The 16,454-nt window shown below is 50.8% G+C and overlaps 4 protein-coding genes across 4 annotated transcripts; 3 read left to right on the top strand and 1 right to left on the bottom strand.

The window, feature by feature from the left end:
• Positions 1 to 174: 174 nt before the first annotated feature.
• DL89DRAFT_223984 (uncharacterized protein) lies at positions 175 to 459 on the top strand (the record flags this gene model as incomplete). The annotated part of the gene is made up of 1 exon (XM_040884669.1): positions 175 to 459. A coding segment is annotated over one exon (285 nt), but the record flags the coding sequence as incomplete, so codon positions are not given.
• A 1,797-nt stretch (positions 460 to 2,256) lies between these two features.
• Positions 2,257 to 4,005, top strand: DL89DRAFT_161305 (tyrosine 3-monooxygenase). Its single transcript, XM_040883666.1, has one exon. It carries the CDS (start codon positions 2,422 to 2,424, stop codon positions 3,769 to 3,771), a length of 1,350 nt encoding a protein of 449 aa, XP_040743160.1. The 5' UTR covers positions 2,257 to 2,421; the 3' UTR covers positions 3,772 to 4,005.
• DL89DRAFT_161310 (tetrameric phenylalanine hydroxylase) lies at positions 4,006 to 5,299 on the top strand. Its single transcript, XM_040883667.1, has one exon. The coding sequence runs from the start codon at positions 4,240 to 4,242 to the stop codon at positions 5,218 to 5,220; it is 981 nt and encodes a 326-aa protein (XP_040743159.1). The 5' UTR covers positions 4,006 to 4,239; the 3' UTR covers positions 5,221 to 5,299.
• DL89DRAFT_316851 (uncharacterized protein) lies at positions 5,183 to 16,428 on the bottom strand. Its single transcript, XM_040891076.1, has one exon. It carries the CDS (start codon positions 16,342 to 16,344, stop codon positions 5,380 to 5,382), a length of 10,965 nt encoding a protein of 3,654 aa, XP_040743158.1. The 5' UTR covers positions 16,345 to 16,428; the 3' UTR covers positions 5,183 to 5,379.
• Between the last annotated feature and the right edge of the window lie 26 nt (positions 16,429 to 16,454).

The raw sequence follows: 16,454 nt of genomic DNA, 5'->3' as shown, positions 1-16,454 counted from the left end.
GCCTTGCTGGCTTGCAAACCTTGTGATGCGGATGCTATTGACATGCGTTTCGAGATCCACGATTATGTGATTCGATCAAACTTTTTTAAAAGAAAATCCCGAGAAATCGAAGGCTTTTTTGCCTTCACTTTCACCTTCACCTTCACCTCACATTCGTGCTGAAATCTCTCTTAAATGGCAGACACAGAAGTTGCAAAGAGAATATATGTCGGCGGGTTTACAATGCCGGTGACGGAGGCTGATATCACTGGCCGATTCAAGCCCTTCGGCCAAGTGTCGTCAGTCGAACTGCCCAAGACAGCCGACGGGCAGGCGACTCGCGGGTTCAGCTACGTCAACCTGTCAATCAAGCCCTCACAGTGGCGCCGGTGTCTGAGCATCTATACTGGCGCAAAGTGGAAGGGCGGCAAGCTGCGTGTCGAAGAGGCTAAAGAGGATTACATGGCCAAGCTGAAGCGTGAGTGGGCTGAGGCCAAAGAGCCGCCCAAGGACGGCAGCAGCGACGAAGAGGAGGCTGACGGTGCGGAGACGAAGAAAAAGAAGAAGCGCAAGGTCCTGAAGGAGGCAGGCATGGCCAAGGACATGAGTCTGGTGACGGCGAAGAACATGGATCGGTTTAGCGGTTGGACTAAGGGCCGCTACGGCCGCCCTGTGCTCAAGGTGCGGCTAACAAAACTCGATGGCTCGAACTTTGTGTACGATCCGAACCACTACAAGGATAGCTTTGAGAAGCTGTTTGGGTCGGTCCGGCCGAAGGACTCGGAGCATCTCGAGTGGGAGTACAACGAGGGTGCCGCATTGGCAGATCAGGAGCGTGCGCGCCAGCTGCCGCAGTCGGTTATTGAGCTCAAGGAGAAGATGCTGGAGAAAATCGCTAAGCGGCCGGCGCTGGAGAGCTTGCCGCCGTTATCAGACAAGGGGTCTAAGAAGAGGAATGGCGACGACGACGATATGGCTTTGGCGCCTGTCAAAGACTTTGATCCGATGTATCCAGGCTTGACTGAGGAGGAGGTTGAGATTGCGAAGGAGCGTGAACGCACATCAAACGTGCTGAACCAGATCCTGGGTGATGTCGCCGAGATTTCCACAGCCCCTGCCACAGACAACACTGTTGAGATCGCTACACCTGCACCTGCTGCCAGTTTTGACGACGAGAGTGATGAAAGCGACTACGAGACGATGAAAGCCCATTCGACGTATTCTGCAGACAAGGCGGTTTTGTTCGAGGACTTTGCAGATGATCTTAAGGGTGTATATGGAGACAAGGACGAGGGTAACAGCGAGGGCGACTTGGAGGCTAGAGAAACGGCGAGTCCTGAGGATGGCTCTGGTACCAAGTCGAGCAAACAGTCCAAATCAAAGGAGAGCAGCAGCGGGAGCAACGACAGCTCTGATTCGAATTCTGACTCGGCATCAGGCTCCAGCTCCAGCTCCAGTAATAGCTCCAGCTCCAGTAATAGCTCCAGCGATGGATCAGATGATGGATCAGATGATGGATCAGATGATGATCTATCCAAGAAAACCGACTCCAACTCCAGCAGCGACTCAGACTCTAGCAGCGACTCAGACTCTAGCAGCGATGATGAGGATGAGGATGCCGATCAACAGCCGAAAGGCGATTCAGCAATGGACGTCGATGAGGACACACTCGCAGGAAAGAATGAGCTGAAGAGTCTGTTTGGCAACGAGTCCGGAAGCACGGGTAACAGTGGCAGCGGCCTGTTTGGGTCATCTTCAGGCAGTGGCTTCAAGTTCACCGAGGCTCTGGGGCTGGAGGCGGACGAGCCCTCGGCAATTGCCAGGACGGTTGATGAGCAGGCGCCCGTCACAGGCGGAGCGACTCTGGATGGGCCGGCAATGCGTAACCTGAACGCGAACCGCCTGCCCATGTTCTTCGCTGACATCGATGCGCCCGCGTTCAAGCAACCCGAGCCTGTGTTCCAGCGGCAGCAGACCGAGGAGGAGCTCGACGCGCAGCTCGATGCACAGCGCGCGGATCTGACCAAGGAGTACAAGTCGCAGCACCGCTCGGTGGTGAAGAAGTCACAGAAGCTGCGCCAGCGGCGGGCCAAGGGCCCAGGCGGCAATTAGGATCTTTCGTTTTCTCACGTAGCCATCACGTGGACATTCAGCAATGCACATTTGTTGCCGGGAGCCTAGCGCTACGGATCAGGGCGTCGTCTGCCGGAATTCGTTTTCTGCAATTCTGTTCCCACGTGTGGATCATGTAAAGCAGTACGCCGCTTTGCCGCCGATTCTGGCCAGGTGGAGTGCAGACATAAAAACGCACCCTTGACCCGCGCTTCCCACGCCTTTTGTTCTCCCCCAGAATTTTTTTCACTCTCCACGCCCCGAGGCACTTTAGCAAACCCCCGCCACCTACGCCTTTCAGCTGAACGCAATCTGATTCCACCCGCAACTATGATGCGCACCACCCCCAACGAGCCTGGCACGCACTACGATGCCAGCGGCAACCGCGAGCAGCGCACGACCATCCTCTTCACCATCCAAGACCAGGTCGGAGCCCTGGACGAGTGCCTGCGCGCGCTGAAGAAGGTCGATGTCTCGATGACCCGCATCGAGTCTCGCCCCAGCCGCTCGATCACCGCCGGCTACGACTTCTTCATCGACATCGATGCCAACACCAAGGAGGTTGTCCAGAAGGTCATCGAGGCAATCAAGGCTGTCAGCGTCGTCAAGGACGTCAGCGCCATCAGCAACCTCGATGATGTGGTCGGCGGCTCCTCGGACAAGAGCCCCGATGCTGTCCCCTGGTTCCCGCGCAAGGTATCCGATCTGGACACCTTTGCTGAGAAGGTCCTGGAGATGGGCGAGGAGCTGTCGTCCGATCACCCTGGCGCTAGCGACCCCGTGTACCGTGCCCGCCGCCTCGAGATCGTCAACAAGGCGAAGGAGTACCGCACTGGGCAGCCGCTGCCTCGCATCGAGTATACGGAGCAGGAGAAGGAAACCTGGAGGCAGGTGTACACGCGGCTGCGCAGCATGTATCCCAAGTATGCGTGCCGTGAGTTCCTGCATGTGTTCCCGCTCCTGGAGCAGAACTGCGGTTACGGCCCCGACGACATCCCGCAGATCGAGGACATCTCGCGCTTCCTGAAGGACTGCACTGGATTCACTCTGCGCCCCGTCATGGGTCTTCTCACGCCCAGAGACTTCCTCAACAGCCTTGCCTTCCGCGTCTTCCACTCCACCCAGTACATCCGCCACCACTCCGATCCCTACTACACTCCCGAGCCCGACTGCTGCCACGAGCTGCTTGGCCACGTCCCGCTGTTTGCCGACCCGAACTTTGCCGAGCTGGCCCAGGAGATTGGTCTGGCGTCGCTTGGCGCCTCTGATGAGGACATCGAGAAGCTGGCCACCATCTTCTGGTTCACCGCAGAGTTTGGGCTATGCAAGGAAGGCGACAACGTGCGTGCCTATGGCGCTGGCCTGCTGAGCTCGTTTGGCGAGCTCGAATACGCGCTCACGGACAAGCCCGAGAAGCGCGGCTTTGACCCTTCCCAGACAGCCATCCAGAAGTACCCAATTACGGAGTTCCAGCCGGTGTACTTTGTGGCAGACAGCTTCCACGACGCTACAAACAAGCTGCGCGAGTTCAACAAGCAGATGCGCCGTCCCTTCCAGCTGCGCTACAATCCCTACACGCAGTCTGTGGAGGTTCTCAACAGCAGGGACACCGTGCAGCACTTTGCCCGGACTATCCGAAACGAAATGCAGCTATTGACTAGCGCCTTGGAGCACTTGTAAGACTGCTCTTTCAATGCTTATATTTGCTGCTGAATAAATACCCGAATCAAGCCCTAGTTGCCGCCACTAATTGATCATGCTGATGCCGCCTGGCTGCCGTATATCTGCACATGTTATAGCCGTATATGTGGTCAGTTTATGATAGTGCTACATAGATTGAATTACTGGCACTTGTTTGGGCGGACATACTCAAATAAAATATGACCACCACATTGAGCATTATGAGGGACAATTGGAGACCGCCTTCACACCCTTTGCCATTCAGCCCCTACAATACCAGACACGGCAGACAGCCTATGACAGCAGCAGCCCTCGCCTTCGCACGCCTCCAAGTGTTGAAAACCAGGAACAAAATGAGCAACAGCTTCAAAGCAAAGGCATAAAACCCCACCCCCGACTCGATAGCAGAGAAACCTCCCTACTTTTTCCACCAGGTCCAACCCAAATCTACTTTTCCAACAACTAGCCATGATGTCTGCTACAAAGACACATCCGCCAAGCGCTATCCCGTGGTTCCCCAGGTGCACTGCTGACCTGGATTCCCACTCTGTAGCTGTGCTGCAGTTCGGGGAGGAGCTAGAGTCAGATTATGTCGGCGCGAACGACCCCGAGTATCGCCGCCGCCGCAACGAGATCGCCAAGATTGCCAGCATGTACAGAACGGGCCAGACGATTCCGTATATCGAGTACAACGATAACGAGCGGGCTACCTGGAAGGCGCTTTTTTGTCGGATGAAGGGGATGCATGAGGATTACGCCTGCACCGAGTACCAGGACGCCTTTAAGGTTCTCGAAGAGGAGGGGCTGTTTACGGCAGACGATGTGCCGCAGCTTGAGGACGTGTCCAACTTCCTGCGTTCTCGCTCGGGATTCTCCCTGCGTCCTGTAACCGGGCTGCTTACGTCCAGGGACTTTATGAACAGTCTTGCATTCCGTGTCTTTTACTGCACACAGTATATCCGCCACCACTCGAACGTGTTTTTCACTCCAGAGCCCGATGTCTGCCACGAGCTTCTGGGCCATGCTCCAATGTTTGCTGACCCCGACTTTGCCCAGCTCGCACAGGAAATTGGCCTCGCCTCGCTTGGTGCATCGGATGAGGACATTGTCAAGCTGGGGAATATTTTCTGGTACACAATCGAGTTTGGTCTATGCAAGGAGTCGGGGAAGGGGATTCGTGCATACGGCGCTGGCCTTCTTAGCTCTTACACTGAGCTTGAGAACGCGTTCTCTGATAGGTCTGAGAAAAGGCCATTCGACCCTCTTGATGCTGCCACTCTCGAGCACAGTATAGTTGACATTAACACAACTTATTACGTGGCTGAGAGCTTTGCATGCGCAACTAACCAGCTGAGCGACTATGTCCAGCAGCACAACAACAGGGACTTCAAGCTGGCGTATGATGCCAAGACTGGCACGGTCAATGTCGTTGACAAGCAGGAAATCTAGCTTTATTCACATCTCCGCATTTCCCACTTCTCATTTCCCCTTTACCCTCACCCTGTGTAGCCGTCAGTGGCTATACTGCATCATTTATATATTAAAGCAATAACTATAAGTGCACCCAAGCTACATGTGTCTAATGGTGGCTGCTGGCATGTTCCGCGATTACTGAGTGGCATTGATACGATACTCTGCCACTGAGTGTGGCAGGTCAGAAGTCGCTCGTGCAAGCGGGTCGAGGTAGAGTTCCACCTCCTGGTGTGGGCTGTATGGAGGGTGTGTCTTCACCTTGACATATGGCCGAAAACCTGACATAATCTCACGGTGATGGCGTATGGCTTTTACCTTGCGAGCACCCACCTTTTCTTGGTAAGCATCCAGCTCGTCCTTAGACAGCACTGCCAGGATATAGTCGGGATGCACAACAACAATCTCTCCGCCAACCTGGCCAAACCCAAACGACTTCAACATGCAGGCTTTTATCCCACTTGTACAAATCGTTCTTGAGGGGTACAGCAAGTGCTCAAACTCCTCCAATTCAGCGTCGATGTTGTCTGCGTTTCTGTTTCCTGGAATTATGCCTGTGCGAAGGCTCTGGACAGCACCATTCAGCATCCAAGCAGCCGCTGCGCCTTTGGGGTGTCCTGTAAGCCACTTTTGGCACACAATCGGCAGCACATTCCCCTTCCCACGTCCAAGATGCTGCAATTGTCGGTTCAGTACCCGCGATTCGTTGAGGTCATTCGCCTTGGTTGATGTGCCATGGAAAGAAGCCACACCAATATCGTCTATTGTCAGGCCCCAGGTTGCGAGACTGGCTCTTAGCGGCGAAACGTATGGACTGTCTCTCCAAATATCCATTGACCAAGTGTCTTGGGCGCTCTTGAGCAGCCTTTTGGCCTCGATATCGATCAGGCTCAAGTGCTCTTGCAGGGCTTGATCCTGGAATGTTTTCTTGACATAGCTGCGCTTTTCGTGAACCCACTGGCCAATAGTTTCACGCTGATGGTCGAGCTGCTGCCGGCGGTAGTTTATATCCAGGGTCGGATCGACCGCCACCAGTGTCCGCTCACGAGCAGTTGTCAATATTCCCTGTCCAGGTGCGGGAACAGAGCGACCTTCTTTATCTGTTGCTGTTGACGTCATGGCAACAATTCCGTATACTGGCACGCCCATTTCAATTGCCGCTGATGCAGACATGAGCACAACGATTCCAGCACCACCGCTCTCAACAAACCCGCTTCTCGTCGATGTGCACGGACGAGACATCTCATTGGGTGTGCGGCCGCGGGCAAATTCCTCTAGCGTATTGCTGGTTGCCATCATTTGCCCAAACTCATACGAGCCCTCCTCGCTGAAATCGTCGCACCCGCCTGCTAGCATCACTTTCGCCTTTCCAGACCGTATCGTATCCACAGCCACATCTATCGAGACAATAGCTGTTCCACACGCCCCGACCGTTGGCTTTATCGCGCCTGATGACGACAGTAGGAGCATGTTGAGATATGCGTTGACGGTGTTGATAAGCGACTCTTGGACAATATCGCCTTGCACTTCTTTGTCAACTAGTCTGTCTTTGTACATTCGACGCATGGACCAAGCACCTCCGATTCCTGACCCAACCGAGCTCCCAACTTGGGATACGTGCATATATTGGTAAAGCTCGTAGGGGTCAGTGATGCCTGATCGCATTAGTGCCTCCACCGTAGCAACAATCGCTTGGCATGTAATGGGGTCGACCTGGTCGATGATATCTTTGGGGATACCATAGACTTCGGGGCTCCATCCGGTTGGTAGCTGGGCTGCTACATGTCGATCAAAGTTTATCGCCTTCGGCACCATCAGCGTTGCACCCTTCAAGAACCTGACCGACCAGGAGCCGTCGTTGTTTAGCCACGAATCGACACTGTCGCCATTTTGGCGCTTAAAATCAGCAGCCTCTTCGGCTGTCGTCACAAAAGGTTCCAGATCATGTTCGATATGCAGCTCGCGCATCGCAAGCTTCTTCTTTGGGTCATAGCCGTGCGTCATTTCTGGCTCGATCAGTCGAATACCAGTGTGCTCTAGTATGTAGCCTTCGTACTTTGGCTTGATATCATAGTCATCAATTGGATTTTCCGATGCAGCATCCACCCATCCAAAGTAGCCGTTTTTGCCATCAGCACGCTTGATGAGACCCATGATCCAAGCTAACTCAATGCAGCCTTCGAGCGATAATTCGCCATATGCCTCCATCTCCCAGCGGCAGGCAGAGCTGCCATAGGGGCCAACCTCGCCATACCCCGCTATGACTACAACCTTATCCAGATTCAGCATTCCCTGCAGATAATGCATCTGCTGGAGATCCTCAAACGACCTTGCGTGCGGAAATTCAATGGTGCTGTTTGCTTTTGGTTTAAAGCGTGGCTCGGTGTAGATGATTTTCCCTCGCGGTCCAGATACACTGTATATATCAAGGCCATGCTCTGCAAATATTGCACTGTTTCGGGTGCTCACGAAGCGTAATTCGCTACGTATTGCAGCGGTGGTCTTTTCCAACATCGGAATAAGGTGGAATCCCCCAGACAGCTCAGCCCACACCGGGCCGTGCTGAGCCTTGGATGTGAATGTCGGATGCATCAATCCAATTATGTTTAGCGCCATTTCCTGTGTGGTAAATGTCCTCAATCCATGCTTTTCGACGCCGTATGCAACAAGGTTGCTCCCATCCATGAGACCCGTACCACGAACCCATCCAATTGCCGCGCCTGTGATTGCCAGCTGGCCTGACCATGACTCGGAATACCAGCGTGTAAACAATACCTCTAGCGCGATTTTACTCTCGCTGTACAAACCAGTTGATGCGAAGTCGCCATGGTTAGGCGACATGGGCAATATCACCTGTGTGCAGCCAACATTTTTGCCGCCCCTCGATTTACGGGACCTGACCTCCCCCAGAAGACGGAGCAGGTTTGTCAGCATCACCCGGTGTGCTAGTTCTGAGCGAGAGTCGATATTCGTTATGTCGTTACCAGTCTCCGATATGGCGGCAAATGGTAGAATATAATCAAGGTCCCATCCGAGTGCATCTCCACGAGTCGGTTTGTCATATATGAAGCTAATAAGGCTACTAACATCATGCACAGAGCCTTGATTAAATGGCACTACAATTAGTTTTGAGCCCTTTGCGCCAAAATTCTGAAAGAGATGTTGGAAGTGGAGTATTGTCTCTTGACTGTAGCTTGAGGTAGTAGCCACGATTTGAGCGCCCCCGGCAAGCAGCCCACGAATAACCTCAGCACCAATTGAGCCCTGGCTGCAGCCAGTGACCAGTGCTTTTTTCCCAGTAAAAGTGATTCCATAGTCGACAATACTAGAGAGTACATTGAAATACTCGTTTGTTTGCTTCCAATCCAGCTGCTGTTCTCTTGAAGACACACGGGCCTTTATGTATATAGCAGGAACTCCATCGCCGACACCAACCTTCATGTTCTGGATATACTCCTTGAATGAAGGTTGATTCAGCCGCAGGATTTCCTTATATTTCAGGTTGCCTACTCTGGAAACTGTGACATGCGGGCTAGTTTGAGCCAGCACATTCCTGTATAATGGCTGCTTTCCAATTGCTGACTTGCATATTTGGAGTAGCATTTTAATGAGCTTGGGTTGCTTGGCTCTTATTGCTGTTGAAACTGGCCCAGAAAGCCAGTTGTGCAGCATATTAATCGTGCTTGGTGTTGCTCTGTTAGCCAAATCCAATATCTGCTGCTCAATCTCAGTACTGATTACTTCCAAAGATCCTCTTTCGATTTTACATAGGAGGTCCTGTGTATCTTGGCGCACCCAGTTCCAGTACGAGTCAAATACACGAGCCTTCTTGCGATCAAATACTCCCCTGATTCCTCCAATAAACTCTTCACCAAGCTCGCTCACGATGTCATTGATTTGCCTTTGAAGAGATGTGCTCTGGTAGGTGGATACTTCGTAGTAGCGCTGACCATCCCGTAGGTCAACTCCTAGATAATTTGCAAGGGCAGTCATCTGGCATTTGGCTAATTTGTTCAGCGCAGTCTTTGACTCTGCAAACTCGGCACTATTGATGATGATTTTTGTATGTGGACTTCCTGGTCCGTTACTTTTAGCGCTACCAGCCAGGCTATATGAAATTCCAGCTTTCCTTTCATATTCTTTTGATACTCTGTCAACCCATGCGCTTGCCTCTTTCTCACTGGTTAGTCTCTCTTTTGGTTCCATTGTCACCGCAACTAGAAACACGCCATCTTGACGGCACACTTCCAAACCGTATTGCTGATTCAGAATATCTCGAATTCTGGAGACTGTGTAAGATCCAGGCAATTTTGACGCTAGCATCTTCCCCAGAACGGTTTGCGTATGAGGTCCGAGCTTCCGAGAAAACGACGACACTATATCTGCCAGCTCTGCTAGCGGGAGGTCGTCTGCTTTGTCGGGAATATCATCGCCAAACTCCTTTTGTAAATCTCCTAGGATCTCGTTCTGCAAAGTTGACTTTCCGCCTGACAGCTCCTTGATGGATTTTGCCGTCGATACTTCGCTTAGCTGCCTCTTTAGCTTGTGGCAGATGATTGCATGTATCACCTCCAGTGAAGTTATGGGCATGTCTGGTATAAGATGTCTGGCTGTAGATGAATCTGCGACAGGCCCAATGTTGGGGGTAGTGAAAGTTTCTACTGTGGATTCCACATTAGTTTCTGGCTCAACAAGACAAGCAGAGGTGTCTACCTGGGACTCTGGATCCCGGTGATTGTAGTATACCTCATCATGGTCTTCGGTATAGCAAAGTACATCAACCTCATTATTCCAGGATGATTCCCCAAGTATACCGCTTTTGATGCGGAGAGTGTCTCGAGCCATTCCGCATAGAATGGGTGTGGGGCCGATCTCAATATACCTTTCTACCTTTATCTCAGTAAACACTGTGTCTTGCGTCTCTATCCAGCGGACAGGTAATGCGAATTGATAAGCAAGCAGTTCAATAAGGAGAGTACGGGCAAGCCGCCTAGATTCACCTGCTTTCTTTGCATATTCTGGGTTCCAACTCTGTAGCTCTTTTAAGAGAATTGTTGATGCTGTCAGCTGGTAAGACGTCTCAAAGTATGACTGGCTAACCCTAAATGGTTTACCAGTGATATTTGGAATGTACTTTCCGCAGAGTGATGTGCATCTAACTGCCTCGATCGGCAGTTTCTCAAGTAGAATATTGCGATAAGAGTTCACGCTATTCAGCAATACTGAGGAATGGAATGGAATATCGATGTTATCAAGCGGGATTGTTGAAATGCCCTTCGATACACAGGTATCAAAATTGTCTTTGAACGACCCTGACTGTCCAGCCAACGCGCCATACACTACGCCTCTTATTTTTCTATCCATATCCGTCAGACTGGCATAATTCTCTATTGCAAGCTTGTCTAGTACATTGCTCAGAGTTCCAAGTAGCCTGCGTTCTCCTGCTACTACATATTGCTTGGATTCTACATTAAAGTTGACCACCTCAAGCAGCCCATTGCCAGTAGTATAGACCATCTCAACTGTTTTGAGTAGCTGGTCTGCACCAAAGTCCGGATGTATCTTTCTTGGATTCACTGCCATCATCCCGTATGGAGAACGGTCCTGGCTATCTCGCTCAATGGAAGATTGCATCAACAATCCACGATAGAATGCAATATCAAGTACTGCTTCAACAGAGAAAATATTTGGCAAGGAGGCCAGCGCGCTATACTCGCCAAAAGAATGGCCAGCATAGCATGCGTTAGAGGAAATTACACCTTGTTCACGCATGTCAGCAATAGCTGCCATCTCAAAAACACACAGAATTGGCTGCGTGAACTGAGTTGAATGGAGTAGGCCATTTGGGGATGTGAACGTGAATGACTGAGCGTCTGCTCGGACTGTTGGGAAGATCGACGATGGATAACGGTGTCTCTGAGATCTAGACGCCATACTCATATAGTTTTGTCGTATGATATCTCCCCTAGTGCTATCAAACCTCACAGTCAGATCTAGAGGGTTGGCATTTGCAATGTGAAGTAGGGATATCCCATATGTGCTCAGCATGTGATTCTCGGCTCGGTCCCAGACTTTGCGCGCTGATTTTGATCTGTGATACAGATCCATACCCATTCCAACATGTTGGGATCCTTGGCCAGTAAATACATAACAGGTTGGCGGTTGGCGCACTTCCGATGTACCTTCAAGTACTTTACACTCGTTCTGATTGAATGTCTGGATATTCACTAGCATATTCCCGTCTTTCATCCCAACATGAGACAGTTCGGTTTTTAGGATGTCCCCGGGCAAGACGACATTGACAAAGTTGATGTCATATGATAATATCCTTTCTGGATGGCTGTCGGCAGCATAAATCTCCACAAACCTGCGTGTATTAGCACTGGTCCACATCCCGTGTGTAATTGTTCCAGGAAGGTTAGCACGGTCTGCAAAATAAGGGCTGGTGTGTATAGGATTATAATCACCAGATGCCTCAGCATAGGCCTTGTTTGACAATGGGGCCATCACTTCAGTGTGGGTTTCAGCATAGCCAGGGATTAGCGAATACCCACCAGTCTCAAAATAAATAGGCGAGCCAGCCTCCTTGCCATTTCTTTTCAGGTAGTCGATTACTGGGTTGTTACAGCTTGTGTTCCACTCAAAGTCAACATCGGCTATGTGCCTACACCTGCTGTGCGGTAGCTGCATGAAAACCTCCCCTGTGGTCTTGACATGTGAGTATGTACTTCTGTTTTTAAACTGGTATCTGGATTCCAGACAGAACCCGAGAACAGCACCTGACTTGAGAGTATCTGGCGATATGGAATCGCGCATTACAAACCATTCCTTCGACTGCAGGACAGCAACATCAATGTCTGTTTTCAAATCAACCTTGTAATATGGCTCTTGCACAAGCCGAAAGGTGTTTTCAAAATCTTCAAAGGTCCCGCGGTAAAAGAATGCAAAGGACAGCCCTGCTATGGGCTTTGACTCGCGGAAAACAGTGCCGCTAACTGCAACTCGCTTCCCAGTGTCTTCGATTGTAATCTCGGTTATTTTTGCACGGCAACTCAACTTGTCGCCGACCATTATTGGCTTCGAATCACCCAGTATCCGGAAGCCGTTTGACAAATGCACCAATTGCAATATATCTCCTCTGATAGACATGGGTAGGATGGCTGTGCATGTAATTTCAAAGCATGCGCGGCCGATAAAATCCATCGGTGCCTGGATTTTGCCATTATCTACATCAATGCCCATGCATCGTGATGACGTATTTTCAACTGCCTGACAAAATTGTAACACATCCTCTTTGGTTACTTCATACTTGTCAATGACGAGATCGTGTGTGATGTTAAACGAGTGGATGGTATCGAGTTCAGTGCTCAGATTATCGAACCACAGCTGCGCATAGAAATGCTTGACCCGGACATCATGGCCATCCATAGTCTGACTGATGGGCGCAAAGGGCGTAGATGGGTGGTATGAAAATAGTGTTTCGAGGGTACTTTTCCTATTTCTGGCTACGAAATGCATACCGAGATAGATGGTGTCGTGATCATCCTTGGATATGTGGATAACCGATTCCCCAGATGCACTGAATACTTCTAGCGAATTTGGGTGACCAGACCTAAGGCCAACCTTGGTAGTAGTGCTTGGGCGCGGCTGAAGTATACGCTGAATATAGTTCTCATGCAACATGCTGTTTACAACAAGAACCGGTGATGTGATTAAAGCACGTAGCCAGTTTGGATGTGGACCGGCAAGGTGTTCGAGCCATTCAGCTCTATCAGGCAGCAAAGTCTCGGTGTCAGTGAATGTAAACACCCATTCTGTGTCTGATTTTGAGGTAGAAACACCAGGGACTGATGTTTGGTATTGCCCACACGGGATCATAGACTCGACAACTGGCACATTCCTGCCATCTCCACCATATTGATCATGAAGTAGCTTCTGTATGTGCCCATCATATATGCTGTCCAGGATATCTTTGACCGATTCATCGGCTGATTGTGAATACCTTACAGCGACTGGGCCCTGAAGAATCAAAACACGCTGTGGGTCCTGATCAACAACTGCATCGAGGTCCTCCGACTGCCAGCACGAATCCTTCAAGCACCAGTACGCCAAATCCCCATCCAGCACTGGCACGAATGGGACTGGCTTCTGGCCCTTTCTCCGGAACAAGTGCATCAAGAACTGAGTATCACACACATGGAGCACCTGCGTTTTTGCCTGCGGGAAAAGTGAGAATATATGAACGATGATTTCCTGCGGATCGTCAAGCAGCGAGTAAGTGTAAATTTCTTGGGTCTGCTCGCAATTGGCAAACCGCTCCTCAATACGGTGCAGGAATTCACCAACAAGGTTCCTGTAGCTCTGGTGGATCCAGTGGTCATGGACATACATGAGCTCAACTAACCGGTCAATGACTTCAGCGTATGTCATTTCTTCAATATCGGCAGGTTGGCCGCTGGCCTTCTTTCCGAACCATGGTCTGTGCATATCGCTATTCAGACGGCGAATAATATAGTCCTTGTCTAGGCGCAGCTTTTCCAGTTGCTTTTCGCGCGGCAGAGAAAACACAGTGTCCTCAAGCTCCTTAATAAACAAGGCTGCGCGGTTGGCAATAACGTGGATAGACTCGCCAAACTCGGACTTGATAGTGATGACACCACCGGCTGACGACTTGAGCGACTGGTGCCATTCTGAGTCAGGGGTACCTTTTGCATCAATTATCAGCTGTTTGGCGCCGGGGCTGGCCAGGCTTTCCTTGGCAACAAGCATGCGTGAGCCAAGCAGAACCCCGTCGACTGGCATTTTACTATATCCAAATTTGTTGCTCCAGCTGCCTGAAATGAACGCAAAAGTATCTTCAACACCGCCCAGTCCTGACCCGACAATTAGCACGATGTTTCTGTGCCGTCGAATCTCTGCATAGGTCTCTAGAAGAGGCTGGTGCACATCTTCCAACGAGTGGTGTCCGCCAGCTCGCCCACCGGTCCACTGCAGTGCAACAGGGAAGCCAGGGTTCGCCTTGGAAATGGCAATTACCTGGCGAATGGTATATGCTGAGCTTGGTTTGAATGCAACAAAACGCAACCCAGCTGAGCGTATGGCTCGTATAATTTCGTTTGCGACATCCAGCGACGGGACACCAGCACCAATACAAAGGCTGTCAATCGGGTATCCGCGCCTGCGCAGCATTTGAACTGCTTGGTATTGGAACTGCCACTGCGATGGGTTGATATAGATGCAGTTCAGTGAGATTGCTTCGCCAGGAGTGATAGTGTTGATGATCTGATCTATCGTGGCTACTAATGATTCTTCGTTGATGTGGCCCCCGCCTGCCAGTTCCACATGATAGCCGGCGTTGATAACAGCGGAAACAAACTGGGAGTTAGCAGAGGTAGGCGTCATCCCAGCAACCATTATAGGTGGCTTTCCTAGCAGTCTGCTCATGCGTGTGGATATATGCAGTCGGCCATCATAGGCGGTACGGATCAGCGTTGGAGAGAATTCAGATACCCAGCTTCGCAAGCTGAATGATTTTAGAGCGGGCTGGTACATGTCGGACTTTACGCCTAGATATGAGCTTCCCTTGGTTAGTGCACCAAAACATATTACCGGGATCCCGTTTCCTTCCGTGTTTGTGGATGTCATTGATCCAAATCCACGGAGCCCACCTGGTCCAAAATCTATTATATGTGTTGTTCCAGGATGGGCAGTTGCTGTAGCCCAGTTAACGGGCAAAACGCACATCGACTTTAGCAGGTATTTTGTCAGATTCTGCTCACAACAGATGTCATGACCATCATCACCAGCCCGGACAGGGATCTGTAGGTCCTGCGCAGTGAGCAGCCATCCAGCTTTTTCCGCATATGCATACTGTATGTCGGTAATTGACTCAAGGATCTGGCAGTGATAGGGAGAGTCAATTGCCAGATAGCTGATATCTGCCACTGGCTTCCGCTTAGCAAATGGCACCTGTGACTGGTCAGTATGTGAGGACGCACACTGGGCTCGCAGCATTCGCACAAATCTAACTATGCTTGGTATTTGGCCAGAGACAACATGGCTGGTAGCAGTGTTTTGCAATGACAAATACACCTTGTCTTTTGGCGTACAGACTGTCAAATTAAAATCGTTGATGAGCTGTGACAGCTTGCACTTTGTTAGCTTTCCAACCGACACCATTTGGGTTGGCTTGCTGTTCTCATGATCTATGGCATCTTGAACGAGTCTTTTGCCGATCGGCAAGGATGGCACATACAAATCTGCATATGTTGCACACAGAACTAGCAACCCCAGCACCGACATGCAGTTTTTGGAATACTGGCCGTCAGTTTGTGATGCAGCCATCACAGCAGCCGTGGATATGCCTTGGCTGTGGCCAGCTGCAGCTGAAAATGATTTGGCAAATTCCCCAGGTGTCATCCTGAGGGTTTTGTAGGCGACAAGCAACTGCATCATCTGGATCAGCCCAACCATCGGGATACTCACCGGGCTAGAGAGCATGTACTGGATGCCGGGCATGGTTTCTGGGCGTGTGAGCCACGAAAGTGGATCGAGTCCATATTTGTACCATCTACTGAATTCGGGATCAGATGATGCTGAGGCAAGGAACCCTGACATTTCCTGGACAAAACAATAGACAATCGGGCGGTACATGTCGAATACCTGTTGCGCCTCGTCCATGTATGCCTTGGTAGCTATTTGACCGCCAAAGATCGCCAGCAGTTTGATTTTCGGATCAGAAAACAGTGCTGGACGTGTGACGGGGGGGTACGCAGGAGCGGCTGCATGGTAGGCACGTATGATTGCATGTGATTGCTCTGCGGATAGCCCCAAATCGGCGACGGCCACATGGACATCTTTTCCACCCAAGAACTGCTCGGTAAATGCTGCAAGAAGAGCGGTAGCTGGGGGTTCAGGGATGCGTGTGGCACAGAACTCGAGGAATTGTGCGACAAGCTCAATTGGTGTCGGTGGCGCAGATTGCTGCTGTGAGTGACGCTCGGTAAATTCATTTGCAACGGAATCAAGATGTATCTTAACTTCAGCAGGAACATCAATGGTAGCGCAGACGCAGCCTCTAGTTTTCAGTTCTAGCAAAGCCATTATATGGATAGACCAATATGTAGCAAAATGTAAGCAGGGTGTGACAGTGCGGTGAAGAACAAGTTGAAGATAGCAGGTAGCCAATAAATATGCGATAGAGCAGTAGATAC

The sequence above is a fragment of the Linderina pennispora genome (assembly GCF_002104995.1).
Source record: "Linderina pennispora strain ATCC 12442 chromosome Unknown DL89scaffold_7, whole genome shotgun sequence".
Lineage (NCBI taxonomy): Eukaryota > Fungi > Kickxellomycota > Kickxellomycetes > Kickxellales > Kickxellaceae > Linderina > Linderina pennispora.
This window is presented reverse-complemented; position numbering and strand designations above follow the sequence as displayed.

Bases quoted from the DNA above. Each gene is read 5' to 3' on its own strand.
- DL89DRAFT_161310 (XM_040883667.1), top strand. From the start codon at position 4,240: ATGATGTCTGCTACAAAGACACATCCGCCAAGCGCTATCCCGTGGTTC.
- DL89DRAFT_161305 (XM_040883666.1), top strand. From the start codon at position 2,422: ATGATGCGCACCACCCCCAACGAGCCTGGCACGCACTACGATGCCAGC.
- DL89DRAFT_316851 (XM_040891076.1), bottom strand. From the start codon at position 16,344: ATGGCTTTGCTAGAACTGAAAACTAGAGGCTGCGTCTGCGCTACCATT.